At 38.2% G+C, this 20,841-nt stretch overlaps 1 protein-coding gene across 1 annotated transcript in view; it reads right to left on the bottom strand.

Moving 5' to 3' along the window:
* LOC146588095 (protein NEL) overlaps nucleotides 1-20,841 on the bottom strand; it is a gene marked incomplete at its 5' end in the record, with an annotated part of 88,790 nt that overhangs the window by 54,456 nt on the left and 13,493 nt on the right. The window contains one exon of the mRNA XM_085318541.1: nucleotides 12,893-13,018. Coding sequence (XP_085174667.1) covers nucleotides 12,893-13,018 — 126 coding nt within the window. The remainder of the gene's footprint in view (nucleotides 1-12,892; nucleotides 13,019-20,841) is intronic.

Below are 20,841 nucleotides of genomic sequence, written 5' to 3'. Positions count from 1 at the left end.
GACCCTGTCTCCCATCACATCCTCATAGGCAAGCTGAGGATGTGCAGGCTAGATGAGTGGACAGTGAGGTAGACTGAGAACTGGATGAATGACAGCAGCACAAAGTCTAGTTGGAGGCATGTATCTAGTGGTGTGTACCAGGACCAATCTAAGGTCCAATCCTGTTTAATATCTTCATTAATGACCTGGATGATAGGACAGAGTGCCTCCTCASCATGTCTGCCGATAGTACAAATCTGATAGGAGTGGCTGATACACCAGAGGGCTGTGCTACCATTCAGAGAGACCTCAGCAGGCTGGAGAGATGGGCAGAGAGGAACCTCACGAAGCTCAACAAATGCAAGTGCAGAGTCCTGCACCTGGGGAGGAATAACCCCCATGTACCAGTACAGGCTGGAGACTGACTGAGTGGCTGGAAGGCAGCTCTGCAGAGAAGGACCTGGGAGTCCCAGTGGACAACGGGGTGACGAAGAGCCAACAAAGTGCTCTGGTGGCAAAGGCGTCTAACAACCTCCTGAGCTGTATTAGGAAGAGCACTGGCAGCAGGTCAAGATCCTTCTCTCTCTCCACTCTGCCCTGGTAAGGCCATACCTGGAGTACTGTCTCCAGTTCTGGGCTCCCCAATACCTGGAGGGGGCTACTGCAACAAGTTCAGTAAAGGGCAACTAAGATGAATAGGGGATGGGAGAATCTCTCCTATGAGGAAAAGCTGAGAGGGCTGAGACTCTTCAGCCTGGAGAAAGGCCAGGGAGGATCTTATCAATGCCCAGAGATATTGTGAAGTCTCCATTCTGGTAGATATTCAAAAGCCATCTAGTCAGGGGCATGGGCAATAAACTGATAACTGATGCCAAGTTGTAATAAATTGCAAGTTATTATTGCTTCCATCAATATTCAGCATATTGGTCACTTATAAATAATTCAGCTCCAAAGCTATAAAGTTAAATTCCATACCAATTTATTTGTAGTTAGGACTGTTTGATCACCATTTATTTTAATGTGTTATTGAGCTATTAATAGGACATATTTTTACTAGGTAACTAATTATAAAGACAAATGTCCATTTCCACAGTATCAAAGTGTGGCTTACATGGCACAGGTAATTTAAACAGTGGTAACTCTTAGAAGTCCACTGCTACAGGGATTCTGAATCAATACTCTCTTGATAAATATTCTCTTGATCTTGCATGTCATAGGAACTGAAACTATTTCAGATTGCTTGCTATCCAGAGTAGTTAAGCGCTGGCTTCAATATGCTCAATAGTACCTCAAGAAAGAGGTACTACAGGAGACAACTGACAACCCAAATCCAGCCCTCTTTGCCCAGATCAGTCACTCCCAATTCCACTAGAATGAACAGATTAATGGACAAAAGRGGCATGTTGAAAGGAGGAAAAGCTTTATTCCATTAGTTTTCAGGTGGCATAATCCAGAACAGGTCCAGGTTAATGTACTATTCCTGTGACAAAGCCAAGGCAGTAATGTTTAGATAAGCAAAGAATGGTAACTACTTCATAATTTAAAACTTCCAGATAGGAAGCCCTAAAAACTTAATGGAAAGGTTCCAGATAAGTTACTCCAGAAATTACTGCTTGGATTCTTTTTTTCCTCAGTCTCATATTYCTTACCAACAGATGTACTATCATCAAAGCAAGAACCATCTTCAGGAACCACAGAAATCTCCTTTAGTATTGGCCATCCTCTCTCACYACCATTACACTAATTCCCACAGTCCAACTACCATCCAGTAGCTGGGATGAACAGATGAAGAAGTCTAGTACAGATGATACTACATGTACTCTTTGATTTGTTGGACATAAACTCATTAAAAGAAAACCAATCCTTATCTGACCTTATTGCTGCTGTTTGGTTGCTAGAAATTCTGAGCGCTATTCAGCTCTAGATTAAGATACCTAAATTCAAATGTCTTATGTGTTATGGGCAGGATTCTACCACCTAAACACACTTGTATCTATTGAATCACATCTAATCTGGCACCACATGATATCTATCTAAGGCATCAACACAGGCTGGCAGAATGAGAAAGGCTCTAACAGCAGCTGRAAACCAGGCAGGATACACCACAGCACCTAAAATTATACTAGATCTATGACTGGAAAACCAARCCTATCTGCAGATCTCAATGTCCCCATTTCAGTCAGGGCAGCCTAGAGAACGACTCAGCAAATGTAAAATAGACAACTAGGATTGGATTGAATTGCCCACATATAAGAGTCTTGAGCCTCCTGAGAGGCCTAACTTGTACCCAGCTGTCACTCAAGAAAGGCGTAAGACCAACACTGTAGGTCTTGTATCAGATCTAGTAATCCCATGATGACAGCGTGGGTACCCTACATCACCTCAAATAGCACCAGAAACCTATAAGCAGATGGCTGAATTGTGCCCAAATGAATTGTGTCCTAAATCTCTGTTTATTAAGYGAGCTTAGATGAAGACATCTACATTTAGGGGTTTTAAACTTTCAGACTGATTCCCACCTCCTGAGTCAACCTCAGGAAGATTCTAACATGAGGATTCAATGCAATCAGTTGTGAAAATGAATATTCATTCAGTGCTAGATTGTTAGACTGCCTATTTTCATAATATACTCTGTTAATTTCACTAATTTCATTACATTTTTAATTTTCAGTTGTACTGCACTGACACAGCACAACTGCATTGTAGAAGCTGTCAAGGGAGAATGGATTCTTGAGAGCTGGGAAGTGGTTCAGCACACCAAGAAATGGGATGTGCATTGGATGTCTATGGTAACACGGAGAAATATTAAGCAATGTTGATGTTTGAAAATGTTAAGTTTTGGAATTTTTAGATTTACTCCTTTCTGAGCCATTCTTTCAAAATGAGTATATTCTCAAATACATATCTGTACCTTCTTTTATAAAYGGAAATGGAAAGCTTCCTCACCACCCTAAAAACATGAAATAATTAATTCTGATGTCTGTTCCTGCATAAACACAGAGTTCGAAAAGTATACAGAAGATGTAGAAATGCAAAGTAGTTAGAGAATTGCACTTGATAGAATAACTGTTATCATGCTCTGCACAGACTATTCCTAACATCAAAGGGAATCTAGTTCTATTATGCAATGATGCAGTGTCACTGAACTTGCCAGTAACACTTTTTTTTTACATATTTTGTAAACAAATGATCTCTGAAAAGAATTAAGAATCCAATATGCAAGATCATACATTCATACRTGCATTTGTCAAATGAATACATGTTGTGTTTATCAACCCAAATCACATTCCATCAAAAACCCTTGAAACATGTTGGGTTTTAATCAGTTGAGAAAGCAATCCTGCTATGATTAAATAGCCAGACGAACAGTTCTGATGAGAGTCAGTAACTGAGGAGGAAATAGAACCTAAAAAGTATGCTCTAAAAAGAAAAAAAAAGTCTGGCTCCAAGTTAAAACRGCCTCTGAACTAAGATGTAAATGATAACTTGAATCAATACAAATATAGCATAAATGTATAARGGCATAAATGCATATAGCAGATATATAATAATGACTTTTATTGTTATTTTAGTAATGCAGTAACATAGCAATAAGTTCAGTCAGAATGATCAACTGTCTACGACCTTTGTGACTAGAAAGTTAAAATTGTAGAACATAGGACAGATCTTTTTTCCTGAAATAGACTTGGGAACTTTATGTGAACTCAAATTCTATAARGTAGAAGGAAACTGTGCCCAGTGAAGGAAACTAGAATCAAATGGGATTTGAGTTGAAAATGTTCTGTGCATACAAGCTAACTTCCAGTCTACTGCTAACGGCAATGCTGAATGTATAGTCATATACCGTTACTTTAGTGAGTTTTAGATTACACAGAGTTTTATACTGTTTTATAAKGCATGTGTATTCATACTGTTGCTAACATCATTGGCGAGGCGGGAGTGGGAGAAATCACCAATATCACAGACAGAAAAGACAGATGGTTCATCTTGCCCACATCATTACAAATCCACAATTGCTCATCCTATTTTCTCTAGTGGTTTGCTGACTAAAACATTTCTTTACTCAAGCCACAGGATTTCACTACACTGATGCTATAACAAGCCACAGCATGCTTATTTATTGTTCTGTCCCTTGCACCATCCTGTACAATCATTATTAGTCTTTACTTAAACAGAGTCAATGAGCTCAGCTGTTGTACAAGCTGCAGAACTTGAGGATAACTTGAAACGCTTGTTTCATAAAAATATCAAGGGGAAAACAGGAAGAAATTAGCCACRTTGTTTTTACTATTATCATAATGTCTGGTATTGCTGTATCTGAAAATAACAAAGCTGCTGTACTAAATTAAATGACAGTCATCTGAAGTCACAAAGATTGTTTTTCTTTTTTRAGCTTCTTTGCAGCAGTGGAGGATATAGAGTAGTTACGAATAAAGTTGCATCTTGTAGCCAAATTTAGGTACTTATTAAAATATGACCTCATTTACCAGTGTGGTGAGTACTATCAGTTCCTATTATCCTCATGCTGACTTGTGGATGCCCTTGTGTGTCTGAAAAAGCAAGATGATTTTATACTGTTCATTATGTAAGGATGAGTGTGCAACCATAAGCACAGAAGCTGCATGATTTCACTCAACTCGAGATTCCATCAGTYTTATAATAGCTTTGCTCCACAGAAACCCAGGCAACTATACCAATCCAAGCGTGTGGTGGAGGTYCTAAGATGGTAGCCCACATTCCTCACAGGTAAACTAGATTTTACTCTCAATTTTAAATAAGGAGAGGCAATTCCTTCCAGCTTCCCAGAACTCATATAGCTAGAGCAAAACTAATAAACCTCAATACTGTAAAATACCCACACTTCATGGTTAACTGGAATCCACTTCCTACCAATGTATACTGGTACAAATCCACTTTCAGTCACATGTCAGAACCCTTAGTAGCTCTTTTCTTGAATACCTAGAAAAGCAYTGGATGTCTAGAATTTTAACTGTTGTTAAATTCCAGTATCCTATGGACTGAAAATGTTCATTTTACTTTCAGCTTCCTCACAAGCACATCAACAAAACTTTTTCTGGAGTATCTTTGCCATTAAACATCATTTCTGTGGTACAATATAGGAAAATAGGTGATTTTTCAAACTGTTAGTGTCCCAAAYAATTGATGGATTCCTAAGTCAAAAATAAACCAAGGAAACTCGCATGGAAGACCAAGGTCGGATGCACATTTATGAACTTCAAGTTCATAAGGAAATGGAACCATTCCTCTAAGTATGCTGGAATACCAAGGTAAGAAAAACATAAAAAGCAAACCCCAAAATTATGTGACAGGGACTGTACTGTCCCCTCCAGAATGGTTTTGTCTTGCAAGAAGCAGAGGGTAGCAACTGGGGAGCTAGCAAAACCTCTAGTCTAGGGATCTGAGTCACAAACAGATCACCAACAGTGCCTGCTTAAATTTCAAGTTCCTCCAGCTACCAGGCTGGTTGTTTCCAAGCTGGGACATCAGAGCTTAGGGAGTAGTAATGAACATCACTACCATTGTAATGGCATGACCTCTATTTTTTCACAGACATCCTCAGAAGGCTTACTTTGTAAATAAAGCATGAATGTAGGAAAAGGTGGTAAGACCCTACTTTTGGCTATACACTGTATTACAAAGTTAATATTTTTATTTCCTGGCTGGAACGATAGTGAAAACTAGTGAAAACCAAACAAAATAGTATCATATATACAAGTGCTGAACAGGCTAAATATGACAATCCTTTTTCTGTACATAACTTTCCACTATGACCAAGTGYCTTTGTTTCGGAGTCAGCCCACAATACCATTAAAGAGTTGTGTTGTGGGTCAGAGGTAATAAGTTAATGTCAAAAAGCAGAGTCTATTGATCTGCAATCATGCACATTTTTCCTCCACACTTTCTCATAAATTACTGACATCTTTCAAGTAATTATTAGTATTATTGTTATCACATTCCCTACTTTTTGCACATTTGTCATCATTATGTAGGTAAATGTGTAGTTTTCTCTTTAAATCTTTCCCGTATGTCAAGTCAATCACCTCAGACCCTCAATTATTTTAATGCTGTTCTTGGAATTTCTTCCACTTTGCAACAGATTTGTGATTTAATTTGAATTGAAAAATATGCAGAGTTGCGAGCATTCCAAAGAATTAACATTTCAGGTGTCACTCAATTTGCTACTGCCATGCTTCTTGGCAATTTATGTGGAAACAATTATTAGCCTTCAATCTACTGTGAGAGGCCATTCCAAAAACATATTAAATGCTACTGAATCCATTGACAATGTTTAGGAAAAAAAATATTGTCAGAGTAATTTCTGAGACATGTAAATGACTTAGATATGCTAAGGGCATGGGAGCAAAGTCCAGCTGGATTCACTCAGCTAAAGCCCAATGAGTCTGACATAGGTTTTCCTTTGCCTTCAATAGGCCTTCTGTATGGCCAACTTGGGGAGAAAGGAAAGAAAAAAAAAAAGCCATCAATCTATTCCCTCCATTCCTTTCATTTCCAAGGAAGCGTTTTGTCCCTTCTGCTTGTTTAGACTCTGCAACTATGCCTCACTGAAGAACAATGTACCCTGTAACTATTCCCACCACAGTCATGAAATTGTACATAAAACCCTTCATGATCTTCTTCAGAAGTCTAAAAAAAATGTAGAAACAAAAGTATGACAATACTTAGCTCTAATGCATAATAGCGGCCTCACAGACTTAGAATCTGCATTATTTTGCCATTTCCTTTGACTTCAAAGCTATTTCTTTCTACAAGAAAGTAGCAGCAAAAATTCAGTGTCACTTGGCTCATATGAAAGTGAAAAGGAAAGAGAAAATCATGCAGAAAGGATTTAGCAAAATGGTTATGAAGAGAGTTATAAARTCTGCAAGCATTTAAAACATTTATGCAAGTGACTAACCCTGCACATGGGAGTAGTCCCACATAGTTGGGGTAACTGCTGAGATGGGTAAGGTTCGTCATGTGGCTCTGCCACGGTTTGGAGAAGTAGGCCACAATTTGCAACATGCCAGATACATTTTAATAATTAATCAGTTAAGACTTCACAAGTATTTGCTGCCAGAGTGCAGTGTAATTTTAAAAGCTTGGTGATGTCAGGGTACAGGTCTGTAGATCACCCACTTCTGTTTAAAAAAGGAGAGAGAGAGAGAGAGAAAGGGAGTGCGCGTGCGTGCAAGACAGCGAGTGTGTGAAAGAAGAGAGTGCAAGTGTACAGGAGAGAAAAGGAGAGTGTGCGCAAAGGAGAGAGTGTGCAAAGGAGAGGGAGGGGGACGAGGGAGGGGGTGAGGGAGGTTGGGGAGGGGTGGGGGAGAGGGAAGAAAAGCATGGAAAAGAATCTACAAAATACCCCAGATTATGGCATGTACAGGCACTACTTACCAAGGGAGGTATTTACAGAACCTGGTTTGGATGCTAACATAGTCCTTGCTGAGCCTTATCTTAGCGCTTGCTGAGCTTTAGCACAAGGCCACATGTGCAGAGAGAGTCAGCTGAAGACGTGGTTCTAGGATACTGGGGTCTCGAAATTAGTGGGAACCCTGGTGCCACACTCCAGCACCAGTAAGAGCGAAGCCCGAAGCTGCCCTCGGGGGAATCCTCTCAGAAGGCACCTACTGGCAGAACGGGTCCCCCTTTCCAAGCTGGCTGGAAAGTGAAAAATCAGAGTAGGCAGCCCACAAGACCATGCAGAAACAGAGCTTTCAAACAAGTTGTCTGGGCCTGGGAAGAGCCATGCTTTCTCTGCACCGTTACTTGCAACTTTCTCTACCTGGATATGATCTAAGGAGTAAAGGATGCTAAGAACCTCATAGGGTTTTCTTTCCTCCATTCCTTTTTTCATGGGTACTTAGGCAGGTGAGTGATCCCAAGGCAGGAAACAAAAGATGTGTTCAGAGCAGATGTGATTTTTTTTTTCAATTGTGCAGGAAGGAAGATGTGTCATGCTGTTGAGAGCACTGTCCTGCTGGCTGTGGATTACCCTGCAACCTGGAAGACCTGGGGGTGACACCAGCTGAATTCTTGCTTCTAGAAGGAAAACTTTTTTTTTTTTCCCAGCCAAGAAAATAGCCTGAGCATTTTCTTTTTAATGCTAAATGGAATAAGGGTGTAAGTATATTCCATAAAAATACTAGGGCATTCAGATACAATTAGTGATGGTGCAGCATGGTGCTAAAAACTACTCCAGCAGAGAACAATGTCATTTTCTGCCTTCCTTCCCCCAGCGCAACACCATAACACTTTAGGTTTTGCGAGACACAGTGGAAGGAGAATGAGACAATATGAATATAGAGGAATTATGGTAGCCTAGGGCATATTTTTATGCCTTTAATTTGCAGTTTGTGCACCCATTTGGCATATGGGTGTAGCTTAGCACTCATCTCCCCTTTCATGACTATGATTGATTTTTGAACCTGAAATCAGTCACAAACAATAGATTTCTGTGTAAATATGGTTATGACTAATTCAGTCTAACCCTGTGATACTTGCTTCTAAGACAAGTACAAATAACAAAATCTTAAATTGATGTCTTCATTATATCCTTTGTTATATCCATTTGTGAAAATCAAAACGTAATTCAGATCTATTGTAACACTCACAATAAACATGCCATGAAGAAAGAGACTTAGCTGCTTCCAAAACAGTCTATATGTGGTCTAAATCAGTCTTTTGTGCACAGGACTCTAACAGAGATAGATAGTACAAATTTCTTTTCAAATGTCTCACGTAGGAGAAAAAGCCCCTCAATGTCACTGATTTTATACCTCTTTTCTATTTTGATCAATGACTGCTAAATTATATGTGTGTGCATGTATGTATCCAAATGGAACAATAAGGCATTTTACATAAATCTGCCAGCAAGCTGCATGGACATCACTCACATAATACCTGTCTAATCAAGGTTTGTCTATAATTTTTCAACATCTCCTTCCCATACTTCAGCTATCCTGTGCAAACAATGACATATTAATGCCGAGCTACAGAACGTTTTCTTCCTACTTTGTAACACTGCAGAAGATGGGCTACCAAAGTTTTTGCTCTAGTGTACAATAAACTCAAATTGCCTATAAGATGAACAAAGACTTGCCAAACACTTTAAATTCTGTAAAAGATAGAGGAAGGCTGAATAACTAAATTTAGTTGCAGACATTGGCAAAACTAAAAATGCATTGGACTCTGTACACAAGYGCTGAGAGGCTAGGACAGGACTGCATACTACACGGCTACATCAACTTGAATCCTGGGCACAGGGTCCCTTTTACTGCATGCTGCTAGTACCAAGCTGCCCCCAAGACAGCTCAGGATCCTCTCTGCACACAAGAGAGCAATGTCTGAGACACTTCTGCAGCATGGTTCTCATGAGTTGTTGGCAACATGCATCTTTATAATTTACAATACCCTTTTACAGTAGCTGTTAGCTGAGAGTATCAGCTTTCATAGCACCAGCTTTCCTGGGGAAAACAGAAAGGAGTTATGTTCTATAGAACCCACTTTTTGCAAGAATCATGTAAAACAAAGCCTCTCTGATCCAACAATTTTAAAGATATTTTGTATATCAGTGCCAGAATCAATTTTTAAATTATCATTCCTTACACAGACATTTTTCCCACTTTTCATTTTTCCTGGATGTAAACACCAGGTTTTTGTATTCACAATAGAATACACCAGCTATTACATGCAGCTTCTACAAAAAGCCTGATTGTTAGAGCAAAAAAGAAAAATGGAAAACCTGAAATTTCTTTTAAGGACAGTGCACAGCCTTACTCTCATAGATATGACAAGTTAAACAGGTTCTTYACAGAACCTTTCAAAAGCACTTCCTCACCTCACAGAGCTCTAAGTCTCTTGTTCTATCACGATTGTTTTTCTCCTTACTGTTTGGCTTTTTTGCCAGATAAAAAAACTTAGTTCATTTTCTTAACCTCCACAGCTAGCACCATCATGACAAAAAACAAAGCCTAACTAAAATTATTTCCAGATGCAGTAAATGGTCCAAAAGCTCAAGACGCACACAGTGAGGTGTGCTGGCCAAGTTGGAAGTTATCTGGATTCTCAAAGACTTTTACTCTCTGCTTTCTACAAATCATAAGGGGCAGATGAAAGTGATGGGTCTGCATGGAGCAAATGAACATTTGGGCTTTTTGTTTGTTTGTTGGGAGGAAGGATGAAGATACACTATAGATAAATGTAACTGCCTAACCTAAACCTGTCGGACTGTCTGTAGAACATCACAGAACTGTTATCATCATCAACTCCTTCCAGTTAGTATTTAGCATGGATTAGTTAACACACACAACTTTCAGCTAAGTAGKGGAAACCAAATCAGTGTTTGTACTACAGAGAAGAGTTGCTCTTTGTCAGAACACAGCAAGTTTCTTCAGGATAGACAATGTCAGAAAATTAGGTAGTGTGAAACTTTTACAAAGTTCATGTTAAACCCACAGCAACATACCTTCATTATTTATGTTCGTATTGCCTCTCACAATTATATCTAGACAAATGGGTGCACATGAAAGTCTCAGAAACTAGGAGCTTTAATAGATGGCAAAGCCAGTGAAAAGTGCATGCTCAACCAGAGGTGAAAAAACTACAGCAATTATATACATTTGCCACTTGCTCAAAMGCTGTAATTTCAACGCTCTCAGTGACAGTCATACAGACAAAAGCAAGCACACTGCCCTTTATTGATCAAAGTAAAATACTTTAAAAGTATCCTGTGTTTCACTCAGTCATTGAAACGTAATCAACTTTTCAATCATTTGTTATTCGATTAAAACGTCACAGAAGAATCTCACAACGTATTTCACTAACTGACCAATGGCTGCAGTAGAAATGCCCGGAGTAATTGTGGGACCATAGGAAAATCACAACCATTTCTTGTGTGACATATATGCTTAATTGTCATTAGTGGAAATTCTACYATCCAATTGGCATTGCTTTATCATGGTTGCTTCATAATATTCAAAATTCACTACAGTTTAACTCCAGAAAAACTCCAGGTAGCATAACTATACCAAGGAAATATGTTCCAAATAATAGCAAGGGCATTGCTCAAACATAGAGAAACACTACACCACTTAGAAGKTTTTCTGGCCTGAAGATGTCTTAAGATTTCACTTTCTTTTATTTTAGTTTTTTCCTTGTTTGAAGAGGTGGAAAAGAAATCATCTTTCATCCATCAGGCTGATTCCACAGGAAGCTATTATTTACAAATGTAGAGCCAAACTAGTTTTRGAATGTGAGGTCTGTAATGGATTTCTAGCAAGTTTTACATCAATTTGATARACTATGTCAAGAGCTTTTGAAGTTCACTGAATTTCATAACAGCAGATTTCAGGAAAAACAGGGGTTGCTGTATGTGAAGCATTGAGAAATACCTTTATTATTTTTACAGCTATACCAAATGCTGCTATATTTATGATGGTTTGCTGTTTGTAGAGTTCAGCCAGAATGGCAAGTTGAGGGAAACAAAACAGAGTCACACAGAATCATCACAGTGATTTGATAAGCTCAGTTCTAAAATAATACTAGCATTCAATAGGTAGTGAAACAACTGTTTTGCTCAGCTGAGTGTGTGGAAAACATGAGGCAGTGATTAGAAACATAATGGTTGCTTTGGAAAAGATCTGCTGCAAACAGACTGTAACTTGGTCCTTCAAGAACAGAGCTCACTGAAGTAAAATAATGCTTATCAGCATATGTGAGAGGAATGTCAAGTACATACAAGGCAGTATGCACATAAATCACACACAGGTGTGTAAATCCACATCCCTGAGTGCTGTGCAAGTTTGGGCAAAGAAAGTATGCTAGTTTACAAGGAAGCTGTTTCTATATCAAGACATACCACTGATGCCCAAAAATGCCAAAACAGAATAGACAGGACTAAATAAATTTAAAACGAATTTTACAGTGACAGCTCCACCATTCTGAATATTCTCATCCATTTCTAGCTAGTATTAGTGAAACAAGTAACAAATAGTAATATGAAACAAGAAAGTTTTACTGAACACAAATATCCTTTTATATAAAGAGCTAATGCATTCCTCTGTGCAAGTAAAAAAGCAGTATTATTTTGTTCACACACGTTTTTCTTCACTGAGAGAACGTGCCACATCTTTGAATCATATTTGCTTCATCTGTCTAGCATGAAAAAATACATTCCTCTAAGGAACACTTATAGTCAGCCTGGCTCTGATAAAGAGAGTTTTAAATGTTCAATTTTCATTTCATATGCCTAAAATACTTTGCAATAACAGAAGACTAGAACACAGAAAGTCAGCGCCAATCCAAAGCTTCCTCTAGAGCATCCAGTAGCAGCAGAGCAGAAGGGAAGGTGTGGAGACAACACAGACCATGTAGTCCAGTGGCACAAAGTAGACAGATTTCTTGCACTCTGAATTCACAGAGAATTCAGCCAGAGAATCTCCCTGATGCAGGTGAATTCAAAACAAGGAAACAACTATACCTWATATGCAGGAAATTCAACTCCAACATTTGCAGAAGCGTCACTATATTGCAATTTAAGATGTACTAGGATACTATAGAGAAACTGATTCCCTACAGCACTATTTTTGTTCTCTTCCCCTTCAGCCTCTTGCCTTTACTTTCTCTATCCGCATCCAAAAACATGTACCCATGAGACAATCCAGACTGCTTTACAATTTCACATAAATGGTACAACATACACATAATCTCTAAAATGTATTTTGTGCACTGTATCCTCATAATTATTTTAGTATTTACTCTGCTTCACAAAATGTCTACATGCAGTGTTAATCTAACAGAGATTAACTTTATCTGATTAGTCATACCTGAATCATATCAATGCTCCTAAATACTACTATCCCATTATTTCCTTTCACAAATATACACCTCTTACCTGTACACGAATAATCATCAATGCGTATATATCCTGTTTTGCAGATGCACATAAAGGATCCTGGAGTATTTACACACATGGTATTCTCACGACAGTAGTGTCGTCCTTCGGCACACTCATCAATATCTGTGAATAAGGCAAAGACGAAGACAAGTCAAATTCAGTTGTGTTCTTCAGTATCTCTCAATACTTTGTACTACTCACTTCCATCAGCATTAAGTTAAACTAAGAAATTACCTGAACCACCAAGCATTTTGGAAAGTCTTTTGGTGCTTTCCTTAAAACGACTGTTTGAAGTGTTCAAACAACAGGAGCAGCACAACCTTTTTGTGAACAGCTGTTAGTGGAGTTACAAAGAAGATTACATTGGCTTAGATCTTCCCTAAGCCCTTTTGAAGCGCCTATGCTATTATTYCTATGATTTAAGTAAGACCAGCATGCAAGTCTGGGCTGAAACAGCAGACCAACTGCCTCAGCACTGCAATGTCATCAATGTCATCACTCAGTACATCTGTATAGTCGTTGCAGTCATTAATACATAGGGATAAACCCACTACTATATGCATACCATATGCCTTTGATCTAACATGTATTGCTATTTGGGAAGGAACTGTAATGAACATGGTAAGTTCCGAAAAAACACTGGACCTTATTAGAACTTTCGCTTATAACTATAAAGTAACCAACTGGTATTTATTACATATATATGTAGATAGCCATATCAGAAAGGAACATGAAAGAATTTGATTTATATAAAGATCTGTTCTGATAGAAAAAAAATGCAACTCGATAAAATATTTTTGGGGATGGAACACTTGCTGTTCTATTAGAGTCACASAGCAAACTCTAGATTGGAGGCATGGATTTCAAAACCTGTCTAGTTTCAATACTCACTTTGGTTTAAAATTAGGCCTACCTCTTGTAGCAGCTTATATTTAAATGAAARGATAGAGAAAGCACCACAAATAACATTGCACACTACTATAAGAAAAACTATATTAATTTGAAAGTGATTAGTAGCATGCTGTTCCTCTAATCCTAATGATAAAGCCAGTATCACCAAAATGTTCATTACAGCTAGTTGTATTATCACGCAATGCATCACTAAGTTTTTTTACAGAAGCAGGTTAAAAATCAAAAGGGTGGATTGCTGGGTTTGTTTTTTTCCTGCTTAATCATATCACATCAATTTTAATTTGCTACCTGTTTTCAATGATGCTTACAGCTTTCGGAGTTGAAAAGAAAACCTCCAGAACAAAGTGTTGTGTTCCAGAGTTTCCTAATAGTTCAAAACAATAGCTTGGAATTATAAACTCACATCAGGACTGATTTCTTAATGCTGTGATGCTAAATGTCAATAATGTTAACTGCTACACTCTACTCCCATTTATGCCAAAGCTCATCTYCCAATTCCTCCTCTTCTTCCTAGCTGTATTAAAGCAACAACTACTTTCCAACTGCACTCGTTGCCTGCTTTCCCCTTTAACCCCACAAAAATTTGCCTTATCAGCATGAAACCATGCAGCACATTGAACATTTGTGATTCCATTCTCATTTTTCAGTTTTRACAAAACCCTTCTACTTTCTAGCCCAGTTTATCTGACCCTAATTTGTCCAGTTCGGCACAGTGCACTGTTCCATGGATTCTGCTGAAGAATCCGGGGGCACGTTCTTTATTTTAGAAGATACAAAGGTGTTGACTGTGAGTACTCAGTGCTGGGGGCCCAGCCTGTATTACACAAACCTACAGGTTCATGACCAACACACYTGAGCTGTTTTCCTTCCCTTCCTTTTTCTATAGGCTCTACAGGCATGGGGGAAAAAAATTTGTACCAATATGACAGTGCTGGTTTAGAAAAGYGGTGGGAGTTTTCAAGTACATACATACACAATCATCAAACACTTATTTACAATAAGCATTCTAAGGAAGTACATTTTCTGAAAACCATCTAAGAAAGGCAGAAAAGAAAAGCTATCCCAACAGGCTGACAGAGGCAGTTGTTTTGTATGGAAAGYTGAAAATAGCRTAAACCTCCTGAAGTACCAAACTTYTGCAGAAACAAATGTACAGGTCAAGAAAACAGTCAGTACTTACAAGGTGTACCACAGTTGCTACCACAAATGATGCAACTTGTGTCTTTCACAATTCCAGCTCACAACTCCATGTTAAATCAATGGTGTAAATTTATATTTAATAATATTGGCCTTTAAATAATTACTGGTCTTATATTCTTGAGGTCAGACTGCCTGTGAGCAGGCYTTGGCACCTCCAGACAATTCTAGTTAAAGATCCAAAGCCTCAAAAATATTAAATAGAAATTTCTTAAAATTATACTAATGATTGTTTTGGCAAGTAAAAAGCCACAGGAGACCTAAAAGTCTAATGTTTGTTAAAATTTTACAAAGAAATGTTTAAAGCCAAAGCTACTTTTGTTCTAACCTCCTCATATGGAACTGTTCTAAATAAATCCTTCCTTTTGTTAACATACCACATTTTGAGGTTTTGTAAAACTATTTTATTTAAAATTACTTTTACTTCAAAACTGTGCTTGTTCAATTACCACAAAAAATGAACAGGTTAACTTTGCATTGAAATGTTTCATTTGAACACTAATTTGCAAAGATTTGTCTGCATTTCTAAATTTTCACTAGATTACAAAACTCTTTTTTCCACMCAGCTCTCTAAAATGGCTGTAAGAAGCAAAAAGGAAATCATTATTATTGCTACTGTTATTGTATTTTATTATACAATATGTTACAACCTATATGTCATTATACTCTAATCAGGTGTCAAAACAGCATTGTCCTAAACTATGGACATGTGTTAAATAGGAAGCTGCTTTTTAAAAGAATTTTCAACCTTTGCATGAAATGACACATTGCTGCAAGACACAAAAGAGTGAAGATAGAAAGGGTAAACAGTCAAATGCCAACTTGCAGTTGCAAAACTAGATGCAGTGAGTGACCACACTAAAAACCCAGTGATTCTGCTCTCCTTTAGTACCTCATATGCAAGCTACATATACATTAGGTTTAGGCATTACAAATCAAGGAGGACTGAAGTGGGACATTTGTTCTCTTTAAAAGTCATCAGAACAAAAGTCTTTTTATCCTGCCTATTGGTTGAAACACTGGCTTGGCCTTTTCTTCACCTTTAGACACAAATGCGCTCAATACAATAGAAAACCTGAYGCGTTTCAAAATCTAAGCAAGCCTACAACATTTATCTTAATTTTACCCTGCCAAAAAGCCTTGCTGACAAATTAATGTACATTAATGTCTTACTGTTTAGCCAATAAGATCCTGCAGTCAGTCAGTTCAATAGGGCGAATGCATCACTCCAGTGGTTTTGCACATTCAACAATAAAAACTTGTCTGCTTTAAGTCTGTGATGTGATACTGAGCCACCAGCTGTGATGTACTGGCACAATGTAGTCATGGAGATCAACCTGCTCTGTTCCCACTGGAACAGACGTGAGAGGAATTTTTGGAAAATTGGTTGGTACAGAAGTATTTGGTATTGGTTTATTTATACTTGCGAAAACAACAAAAGCCTGCCTTCACCCTCCCAAACACCTTAACAAAATTTATACAAAATACATAATCCGAGTTTTCTTTCTTCTATACTCCTATCTGATTCCCCAGAGTGAAATTCCCATTTATGTTTTATAAYCCCATTAATAAGAAGAGAATTTGACCTGCAATCTCTAAGTCATTACTGACCCAAGGATTGTAACACAGATGTCAACAAACAAAGCCTCTCCTTGGGCCTCACTATCCATCACTGCCTGTAGCCAGCACCAAAGCCCGCCAGAACAAATGAGTCTGGTACTACCTCAGTGAATCTGGGCTGTAGAGTAAAGGGAAGGCTGCTTCTAGAATAATGCCCTGCCTCCAGCCTCTTCCTCTGAAAYTCAACAGTGTCTAGCATAAGTGATCTCATTGCTTGCACCCAGAGAGGCCTATGATGGGTAGGGAGATGCTTTTGCAGGATTTTTAGCAACAAATAGCTTCAGTTCCCCCTTGAGGAGGGGGGGAATGAAGCAYTGAAAGCTGTATTYTTTAAAWTTTCTTTGGGAAGCATGTCAAAAAGTGCCTTGAACCCAATAGCACAATAAATTARAYTTACAATTWAAAAAAATCTTTTTTRTGTTAATGAACTGTTCTGCCTTGACAACTCATGAGCATAAAGCTCCAGGTTTGCCAGCCCTCCCATCAGCACACCTCTGTCCCAACCTGAAGGCTCTGTCGCTCAGGGGAGGGAGGCCAATTTCTCACCATTCCTATGCTGTCTTGGGCCTCTCTGCTGAGATTCCCAAAGATGGATGCCAATAACAACATTCAACATATAAAGATCCTTCAGATCCTAATTTTTATCACTACTGACCTGATTCATATGGAAAAGGATAAGCTGGGAAAAGCTGACACTTTCTCATTCAGATCCTGACCCAGACAAAAGGCCTCATAAAATCAGCAGATGCTACTCACCCGCTAAGGGACTACAAACGTGGAGAATGAACAGTGACCAATCATAACAGMCACTACCAGGGAAAAGGGGAAATGTGGCTTTTAAAATAGTATGAGTCTTTTTAAGGAGATACAGGCAGAAGTATTATTTTAAATTTGTTTGTATCTGTCTTATGACTGGACTACCTCTCAGCTCTTAAACTGATGCCCATCACTTGCCCATGACCTGGTACAAGATGTAGCCATCCATTTGTGATGCACCACAGAGAGCAAGCAGTACGCCACTCTGCGGCTCTACAACATCTCTTGTTTGTCTTTAAAGAAAGCCTCACRATCACGCAGTTTTTGCTTCAGATTGCTTTTTTTCCCTATGCTATCAGCCTTACTTCTTTCCACAAACCACTGTTTTGCCTTTTCTTCTGTAACTATTATTTAAAGCCTAGCCATTCGCTGCAGCTTTAATCTTTATTCTAGCTCCTGCACCCTGGACAAGATCTCATAGAGGGAAAAAAAAAAAAAAAGTGTCTTTTTTCTTTCTCTTTGTCTTCCCTTCACCTATAACAGTCTTCTTCCCACCTATCTCTGACATCAAGCTTTCTCTGCTGTTTCCCATCCTCACTCACTTTCTACTTGACTGACTTCACTCCTGTTTCCAGATCTCGCTCACCATGTTCCTCTCCCAGTCTTCAACCCTTCCCCTCCCTAGTTCCTTCTCCTTAAAAAAATAAAGGATAGACTCTTCTTCCATAACTTTGAAGCAAGCTCTCATCAGCTCACTCACCTGTGAAAACAGTTTTTTTTTCTTTTCACCAAACACACTGACTCAACCTCAAACTCTTCCAATTCCCTCAAGTGTCTAGAGCTTTAAAACTCCTCAAATCATTGCTCCAATGAGAATGCTACTAGTGCTCACTCCCCCCAACCATAACTCAGAGCTCCTGTTCACACTCCGTTCACTTTCAGCTACAACTTTGTCTCCATATCTTGCGTGCTCACAAAAGTGTGTCTCTGTGTCTCCGGTGCATGCCCTTCTTCTCACCGTACAACACAAAGTCCTGTCTGGAAGGACAAAATACCTGAGGGCTCTGGCACAGCCCTTCCTGCTTCCTCTTCCACTACTCCTAGGCTCTTCATCATCAGACAAACCTTTGGTTTAATTACCCTTTTATTCCAGTGAGTCACAAATTCATCACTATACTCCTGTTTTGCTTTGCTTTGCCAAATCCAGTACAGCTATTTTTCCATCTGACATATTGCACAGCAGATAATAACATCAACTTAAATCAAAACTATATATTTTACTCACAATTTCCCACATTATTTATCCCAGTTGATTGCACCATCATTGCCATTGCTCACACCCACTGTAGATAATCTTTGATTCTTTCTTCTCCTTCTATATGTAGCCCTAGGCTCAATTAATTTGGTGTTACCAACAGCCAGTATTAGGCCTAGCTGTAACAGCAAAGTTACCCAATGGTCATATGTTATCTATCTCTCTGCTTGTTTTAATTGTATTATTATGTAACTTACTACAGCCTCTTTTTTTTTGCTTGTCTTTGTGCAGTTGTGCAATTCTTCTCCCCTAAAAGAAAACATACCACATGTGAAGAAGGACTAAAATCTACTTAATCATAATGTAACTAACCTTGTGGATCAACAGATGAAGATAGARGATAATCTACTACAAGAACGTACCCTTATGTATTAGGTTAAAACCAAAAAATAAYCTTAAGTTATTAACCTTAAGACCACGGAGAATAAAGCCTTCCACCATCAGTATCATACTGCTCCAGCAAAGAACCTGGGACACAACTCACTGCAACAACACAGAGGAAGGGTGAGAACTTAACACCAGGGGAAGGGGCAGTTACTTCTGTCTATTGATTTTACGGAAACATTAATGGTCCCTAAGAGGAACTGAGAGAGTTGGATTATAAGCATCAGCACTGACGTAAATGGACTAATAACAGGTTGTTACAGCTTCACTAGATGGATAAAGCATTAGATTTAAAATAAACTCTAATTATTGGATCCTCATATAAGGTATATTCCCTTTTTTGCCCATAATGAAACTGCACACAACACACACACATATCTTGGTGCTTTTCCCTTCAGAGATTATTACATTTCTGACTTTTGCTTAAGTTCATGTTTTCTCTGTCCCCATCATGCAGAACGAGAATGGACTATTAGAACAGAAAATACTACTAAAATAAAGGCAAAGTCACTCAAGTTCTACATTCCTTGACACAAGCTCTATCTAGCTGATAAAGRGCACAATTCAACATTATAGGATTTCAGAAATCTAATCTTTAACAGTGATTAAAAGTTGGCTTGTTTTTATTTCAACCGGACCCAATTTTTCGAAAGGATGCGTAGACAGGCTGTTGAGATAAAACTGTCTTTGTTAAAGTATGCAAGTAGGAGATATAGTTCAACATTTACCAGTGCAAGTGAGACACTTGAAAGAAACTGAAATCTTCATCATTGTCTTATCAAAACATTACCGGACCCCATAGAAATTACACAGTTAAAAAAAAAAAAAAACACAAGAAATCTTTGAAAACATGTCTGCCATCATGTAATGTTTTACTTGGCAAACGGCACCTTCTTACTATTTAATATCTTATAATTAATTCATATGGCAGTGTATACACGATAAAACAAGTAATTATATATAGTTATCTGTCAGACATGAAAACATCCCGAGGGGCTTTCCTTATGCACCAGTCTGATGTAGATGCACACAAAGAATATAAAGGATGCTGTATACGGTTAATTAGTGAATTTCAAAATTGAGAATAATTTTTTGCAACTGCAGTTCATGATCTTCCCCCCTCCCCCAGCACTGCATTGGGTGTTTAAGCTTAAATTACAAAACAATTTTTTTTTTCACTATGACAACTCTTCTTAGCATTTTTCAATTACGATTTTCAAAAACTTAGAAACACTTGCAACTGTTCTGTTAATGTTCTTGCTTTTTTCTTTTTAAAAAGGAGAATAAGATCAAGGAGAGACTATTTTTATACTGAAACTATAAATATATATCAGATTCTTCTCGAGAAGAATAAATTAATAAAGAAGAATAAATGGCAATATCGCAACCCATGTAGCCTCTCTTGAGAGGCTGTCACACTAGTTTCAGTATCATAACAGATATAATCACTGAGGTTACTATTCCTTTGCATACTTTATAAAAGGATCTTTATTTTAACTTCAATTTGGTTTAACATCTAGCACTTGTGTGATCACTGTAGCTCTTGGGGACTGAACCACTATATACCATAAGACATGCACTGCACATTTGGATAGAGGTTTTAAATGTTATCTAAGGAAACCAAACACCCAGCTCTGGGTAATTTTCAGTAGAATGAGAGCATCTGATTTACACAGTAGTCACCTCCCAGCTACTAATAAAAAATGGAATTAAAGGTAAACAAGAACAAAATTAAGGTGCTTTTTTCTTTTCCTCGAAGATT

The sequence above is a fragment of the Rhea americana genome, unplaced genomic scaffold (assembly GCF_003343005.1).
Source record: "Rhea americana isolate MKP2758 unplaced genomic scaffold, rheAme1 scaffold_54, whole genome shotgun sequence".
Lineage (NCBI taxonomy): Eukaryota > Metazoa > Chordata > Aves > Rheiformes > Rheidae > Rhea > Rhea americana.
The sequence above is the reverse complement of the archived record's forward strand: the minus strand, read 5'-3'. Positions and strand labels throughout refer to the sequence as shown.